Source organism: Engystomops pustulosus, chromosome 1 (assembly GCF_040894005.1).
Source record: "Engystomops pustulosus chromosome 1, aEngPut4.maternal, whole genome shotgun sequence".
NCBI lineage: Eukaryota > Metazoa > Chordata > Amphibia > Anura > Leptodactylidae > Engystomops > Engystomops pustulosus.
The window spans coordinates 115,187,550-115,195,050 of record NC_092411.1 but is presented as its reverse complement, the minus strand read 5'-3'; the positions used below and the strand labels follow the sequence as shown (position 1 = coordinate 115,195,050).

General features: G+C 42.7%; 1 protein-coding gene across 1 annotated transcript; it reads right to left on the bottom strand.

The window, feature by feature from the left end:
- Positions 1 to 1,263: 1,263 nt before the first annotated feature.
- Positions 1,264 to 2,990, bottom strand: C1H9orf40 (chromosome 1 C9orf40 homolog). The gene is made up of 2 exons (XM_072150940.1): positions 2,535 to 2,990; positions 1,264 to 1,528 (listed from the first exon to the last, which is right to left on the bottom strand). The coding sequence occupies exons 1-2, from the start codon at positions 2,802 to 2,804 to the stop codon at positions 1,379 to 1,381; spliced, it is 420 nt and encodes a 139-aa protein (XP_072007041.1). The 5' UTR covers positions 2,805 to 2,990; the 3' UTR covers positions 1,264 to 1,378.
- Between the last annotated feature and the right edge of the window lie 4,511 nt (positions 2,991 to 7,501).

The window sequence follows — 7,501 nt, the reverse complement described above, 5'->3', positions numbered from 1 at the left end:
TGAGTTAAAACTTCCATAATACAAACATTTGACTTATTTTATTGCCCAATTAATTTCTCCAGTTAGGACTATTCCTTCAAATTAAACATTTTTGGCCAACTGCAGTGTCCCCTGGTACTCAATATACACATTTTTATAGGCTACACTAAGCTCAAATCTGGAAAAGGTTTTTCTCCCTAGAGGCAACATCAGAATTTTACCTTTTATATTCATATATGAATGAATGAAAGGATTACACGCTTTTTTTACTTAGCCTTTATATCAAATATATATTAGAATATTCTAATTTTATTGTACTTTAATTTAAATGTAGAAATACTGTAAAAATACAAAACACTAAAGTGCAATATTTTACATGTTTCTCGTAAAATAAAAGAAAAGCTCAATGTTTAACAACCAAGCCCAATCTAACAGTTCTGGAATGGTAGAAAATTGTGAGGGGTCATTGCAACTATGTCATATAAGGCTTTCTTCTCTGTGTCCCAAGAGCTGTACCCGCTGGACTCCAGGTATCCCTCTTGTCACCTATGTACCCAAAGCAGAATGTTAACATCTATTGAGTATGTGACGAACTAAAGCTATATAAATTATATAATGTCGATCCATCGACATTAAAAGGTTCATACAAAACTTAAAAGCAGAATTGTGTTACCTGACCCATCTATAACAGTGTCAGCTACTGTAACAAGCGGGCCTCTGGTGTTCAAGTGCAGCCAATCACAGGTCTTAGTAGTGACCTCCACATCAGCAGGCACTTATATACTTTATGTGCTTGAAAAAGGGGGGTCTAGCAAGTTTATTCCACAAACTTAGGCCCCTTACACACAAAGGCTTCTTTTACGACCATGTTCTACCCGTACAGTTTTAATACAGGTAGCACATTTCCAAAATCACTTCAACTGGTAATGTAGTCATCTATTTGAATGGCTGTATCGCCGCTTGCACCATGTCATGGCCGCCCGGCTTCCTATGGAGCACTCAGCCTCACACCCGACCGTATTCTATGCTTAGGTACGGCACAGGTGAGCACAGCACGTGCAAGGGGCTTTATACTCATTTATGGTTGAGATGAGAATAAAGCTGTGTTTGCTTCGCTGAGGTGGCTGTTCTACACAGTTTCGCCAACTCTCACACGGGTGATTGAGTAAAAGGAATAATTTTGCTTTGAACAGAATAAATGCAGCAATATAACAGCAATATAAAGCTACAATACAGTGCGTAGTATTCATACACACCACATCCATATGCAGTGTAAAAGAAGCCACACTGTGGATTTCAGTACAGTTTTACCATCAAAGCCTGTAACTTATATAGCATGTAAGAGATGATGCAGGCACACATCCAGTATTGTTATCCAGATATTATGAAGAGTACATTGTCAGCTGTCCATCTCCTCCAGCACATCTGTCCCTGTAGATGTGGCCTGTTTGTCGCTGTCACATGCTCCATCTAATTCAGATAAGTCAATATCCGGTAAAGGAGTCCTCCAAAAGTGGAACGTATTATATTCATTAAACTCTTCATCTTTCTGCAATAAAAAGAAATAAATTGTTATCCAACTTATCAACAAACTCTTTAGAGTAGTCACTGGCAGAAGTCGAGTGTGTGAACATGAGGAATAACATGGTTTCTTAACAGTATGTGACTTGTAAGCTTCAATCTTCCAGCTTTCAACTTCACCAAGACAGAATACAGGTCAGATTTCACAGTGAAAAACAGATAAGAAGAGGATGAGAAGGGCTAAAGTAAGTGAAGAATAGGCACTATCATGGCATTCCCTTTAGTCTATACATATGTGTCAGCTGTATTTTCTGGATTGAAGTAGCATCATTAGTGGGGTAGAAACACACAGTATTATAGAAAACCATGCCGCTGTGAGCATCTATAAGTGGACTTAGGATAACTTTTAGCTTGTTTGCAAGAAAAGGTTTTCAATTCTAATTATTTTGGGGGTTACATACAGCCATGGTTAGATTCCCCCCCCCCCCCCCTACTTTTGAGATTTACGTTTTACACTGTTTTCTATGATGTTATGGATGCAGCAATATTAAAAGTCTTGTGGAAAAATCCTTTTTAACATGGTTGATTTAGCACATGAAGACAGTGGGAGGGTTAGGGGTGATGGAGGGGTGACACCAGAGAAAATGAAAGAGGAATTAAAAATGGGGTGCCAGGAGAGACAACAATGTGTCAGGTGCACCAGCTATGTAATTTGTATAATAGATGTGAGCCCCAGCTCAGAGTGAAAACCTCAGCAATAACTGACATGATTGGTGTTTAAAACACAGAATATGGAGTACTTTGTGCTGCAGGGTATTTATTGTACTGCAAACCACTGCAGCTAACCCAGGGGGTTCTGATCTGAGAGGGGAGTGCAGGCAGTGCTGATGGGATGTGGGAAGCCTGCTGCTCATGAATACATACGACTCCTCATGGAGTCAGGGTCTGGGTGACAGAGGGCACAGCACACTGCTGTATACTGTCAGATCACCAGTAGGACAGGCAGGGGGCTGGCTAGTAATGTAAGTAGTCACCTGACACTGGTAGTCGGGACTGGCTGTGGTGCCAGGGGACAGCTTCGGCTTCTTGCTGGGCGGATGTGACTGGGCAGCGGTATCCTCCGTATGAGGCGGCAGTGGTGGGCTCTCACGCTGCGGGGAGGGCTCCGGTCGTCTCTTCCTCTTCGGTGCCCCCTGCAGTGTGTGCGGCGTGCAGGGCCTGGAGTAGACGGGCAGCTCCCGCAGCGGCCTCTTACAGGCGGGCAGCAGAGCGATGAGCGGCTGCTCGCATTTCCTCTTAGCCATGGCCGGCTTCTCCGGTGTCCGCTCAGCACAGGGTACACCAGGGGCTCACCTGTTCTCCATCACAATGTATACACTGCTGGCCCTGTACTGGAGATTTCCCTGTCCCACTATACAGGCGAGGAATCACGCTGGTGTATAGAGCGGCAGGGTGCGAGCATAGCGCCTCCCAGCGTCTCCTCCTCGTGTTACAACATGTGATTAGATAGAAAAGAAATCTCCCACGTAGATAGTTAGTTTGATTTGTAGTTTTAGTCGGAACCCAAAGAAATAATAAACATGCTGCGGACAATACAACCTGCACACTTATGCCTATCACATGTGTATCGGGAAGTAAAAGTTGCCAATTACGGCTTCATTCACACGGCAGCAAAGGGGGTCGTGATATGGTCTCATAATTTGCAACCAGAGGACAGCACCCAGGGCCGGTTTTAGGCAAATTGGGCCCCTATGTATACTTAAAAGCGGGGCCCTAAAATAAAAATTTGTCGATACATTCAGTCACATTCGGTAAAATCCTTTATCCCTGCACAATAACAACACTTTGTAGTTTACAATCAGTAGTATGGTAAGACAATGTGTAATATGGGACTGTAGGAGGATTTTATAGGAAATAGACAGATGATAGGTAGATTGATGATAGAAGATAAATAAGAAAGACAATAGATTTATAGATGCATAAATATAAAGTAGTTATATATAGATGAGAGATAGATACAGAAGAAGAAAGGCAAAAGATGGATTGATAGATGGATAGATAGGAGATTGATAGATATGATAGAAAATAGGAGGTAGATATAAGATTTATAGATAAATAGACAAAAAGCTATATAGACATATATGGATAGAAAATAGACAAATTATAGGAGATAGACACACATTTTGCACATTTTTGCCATTTTGAAAAATATAACAAAAATCAATAAAAAGGGATCAAAAGGTCCCGCAGTCCTAAAAATTATAGCAATGAAAACGCCATCAAAAGTCACAGAAAATGACACCACCCTCAGCTACGTACACCAAAGTATGAAAAAGTTATTGATGCCAGAAGATGGCAAAATCAAAAAAAAGTTTTTTTGTACGGTTTTCATTTTTGTAAATGTATCAAAACATTATAAAACCTATACAAATGTGGTCTCCCCATAATCATACCGTACCAAAGAATAAAATAGACATGTAATTTGTGGCGCACAGTGAAAGCTGTAAAATCCAAGCCCACAAGAAAACGTTGCAAATGGGTTTTTTCACCATTTTTACTGCATTTGGAATTTTTTTCCCGCTTCCCAGTACACGACATGGAATATTAAATACCATGCAAATATATATGAAGAAAAGAGGAAGGACGGCACTCACCCAGTTCCTGTGAAAATCAGGTTCTTCTTTATTGGGAATCAAATCCGAACATCAAAAACCAGGGTACAGCAGGGAGGGAGTGATGCATGGTGCGCAAAGGAAGGCTACGGCCGTTTCGCGCTGTTTGCGCTTCTTCCGGCCTCCGTGTGGGGATTAAAATCTTACAGGGTTATAAGCTCCTAGGGTGGGATGAATATCCGCCCTATTACGGTGATACGGTTAGCGATAGGTTAAGCACTCTGTCACATAAACAACCGGCGACAATCACAAGCAGCCTAAGTTAAACATATTGGCTAAAACTCACCCATGGTTTGTAAGCGCCGCACCTCTGTTCCCATTACACAGGTACACCTGTGGTACGCGGTGTCTTCCGGACTCGGCCTGTAGCTCCGCCCCCAACAGGACGCTCCACGTGGGGTGCGTCACCTTATCCTGACCCTGCCCACCGCATCCATCGGTCACGTGATGTGTCGCTGTGGCAACCACTGACAACGTTTATGTGACGCTGGGTCCGCGGCTTGGGTAGGGGAGGATTTTGAGAAATAGGATGTGCATGCGTAATAACCACAGCGGGTGATACGAAGCCTTGTTACATTATAATGTTTATGCCTTCAAACGTGTCTTATTTGTACTACATGTAACTACCTGTTTGAGCTGATAAATACCTGTACATTAAAAACAATGGGGTGGATGAATCTTCCACCTAATCACCCAATATGTACAATGCAGTTATTCAGGATATATGGACTTTATCAATATAGATACAGAACAGTATTTTAGCTTATAGAAAAATGCCCCAGTCAATTTTGTCATTCAAACCCACCATTGAACAAATAATCAATCTATTTTCTGTTTGTAATAACAGGCGTTCCCTGTCTCCTCCCCTCTCTGGACTTCATATGACCTCGATGCCAGCGAACCTTAAAGCTTTTACATCCCCTCCATGGCATTCTCGTATATGTTTTATGAGGCGGGGGGGCCCCTACACCCGTTTCAATCGATCTCAAATGTTCCCTTATTCTCTGATAAAGGGGTCTGATTGTTTTGCCTATATAGTACCTCTTGCAGTTGCATATTAGTACATAACAAAGTTAGTTTTGCAGTTTATAAAACTATTTACCTCCACTCTTTGTCCTCCAAATTCTATCACTTTTATGGCTAAATTATGTGGGCAACACCTACAACTGCCACATCTAAAGTTGCCCTTTATGGAGTTTCTTTCCAACCAATTTTTATCTTTCGGGGTAGAAGTGTATGAACTTCTTACTAATTTGGACTTGATGGTTCTGCCTCTCCTGAAGCTGGATCAGGTGACGCACCCCACGTGGAGCGTCCTGTTGGGGGCGGAGCGACTGGCCTATGAGAAGGCAAGTAAAAAAGAACAAGAGGACTTACTTAAGAAAAGGAAACAGAAGAGAGAGGGACAAGAGAGGTTTTCCTTCACATTCGATTTTTCACCTATGGCAGGTCTTATCAAAAAGGCCTTAAAAGATAACTGGCATATAATAGAAAATGATGCAGAACTGGCCATGGTAGCAGAAGGTGGCCCTTTGGTCAGCTTCAGGAGAGGCAGAACCAACAAGTCCAAATTAGTAAGAAGTTCATACACTTCTACCCCGATAGATAAAAATTGGTTGGAAAGAGACTCCATAAAGGGCAACTTTAGATGTGGCAGGTGTAGGTGTTGCCCACATAATTTAGCCACAAAAGTGATAGAATTTGGAGGACAAAGAGTGGAGGTAAATAGTTTTATAAGCTGCAAAACTAGCTTTGTTATATATGTACTAATATGCAACTGCAAGAGGTACTATATAGGCAAAACAATCAGACCCCTTTATCAGAGAATAAGGGAGCATTTGAGATCGATTGAAACGGGTGTAGGGGCCCCCCGCCTCATAAAACATATACGAGAATGCCATGGAGGGGATGTAAAAGCTTTAAGGTTCGCCGGCATCGAGGTCATATGAAGTCCAGAGAGGGGAGGAGACAGGGAACGCCTGTTATTACAAACAGAAAATAGATGGATTATACGTTCAAATGCCATGGGACCGGTGGGTTTGAATGACAAAATTGACTGGGGCGTTTTTCTATAAGCTAAAATACTGTTCTGTATCTATATTGATAAAGTCCATATATCCTGAATAACTGCATTGTACATATTGGGTGATTAGGTGGAAGATTCATCCACCCCATTGTTTTTAATGTACAGGTATTTATCAGCTCAAACAGGTAGTTACATGTAGTACAAATAAGACACGTTTGAAGGCATAAACATTATAATGTAACAACGCTTCGTATCACCCGCTGTGGTTTTTGCGCATGCGCATCCTATTTCTCAAAATCCTCCCCTACCCAAGCCGCGGACCCAGCGTCACATAAACGTTGTCAGCGGTTGCTGCAGTGACACGTCACGTGACCGATGGATGCGGTGGGCGGGGTCAGGATCAGGTGACGCACCCCACGTGGAGCGTCCTGTTGGGGGCGGAGCTACAGGCCGAGTCCGGAAGACACCGCGTACCACAGGTGTACCTGTGTAATGGGAACAGAGGTGCGGCGCTTACAAACCACGGGTGAGTTTTAGCCAATATGTTTAACTTAGGCTGCTTGTGATTGTCGCCGGTTGTTTATGTGACAGAGTGCTTAACCTATCGCTAACCGTATCACCGTAATAGGGCGGATATTCATCCCACCCTAGGCGCTTATAACCCTGTAAGATTTTAATCCCCACATGGAGGCCGGAAAAAGCGCAAACAGCGCAAAACGGCCGTAGCCTTCCTTTGAGCACCATGCATCACTCCCTCCCTGCTGTACCCTGGTTTTTGATGTTCGGATTTGATTCCCAATAAAGAAGAACCTGATTTTCACAGGAACTGGGTGAGTGCCGTCCTTCCTCTTTTCTTCATATATATTTGCTTGGACTTGCATTTTTTTCGGGACATTGGCACCACATTATCCTGAGCTTTGAGCACTAGCAAGATAGTCTCCCATCCAAACCTCTGTGAAGCCGCTTACACTGAATGGTTGATGGAGGTGCCGCTACCGCCTGTCATTCTTGTTTGAGAGAATATTAAATACCGTCACTATGATGTGCAATTTGTTACACAGAAAATAAGCCGTCACAGAGCTCTTTATGTGGAAAAATAAAAAAGTAATAGATTTTTGAAGGTGGTGAGTGAAAAATGGAAGTGAAAAAAATAAAACAGGCCAAGTCGTTAAGGGGTTAAAGGAACAATACATCTTCTGCCCACAAAATTCAACATGCAGTGGGCCCCTTTAGGACTGAGAGCCCTGGGCAAATTCCCAGTTTACCGCCCCTGATGGCCTCTATAGATTTCAATGGTTTCCGG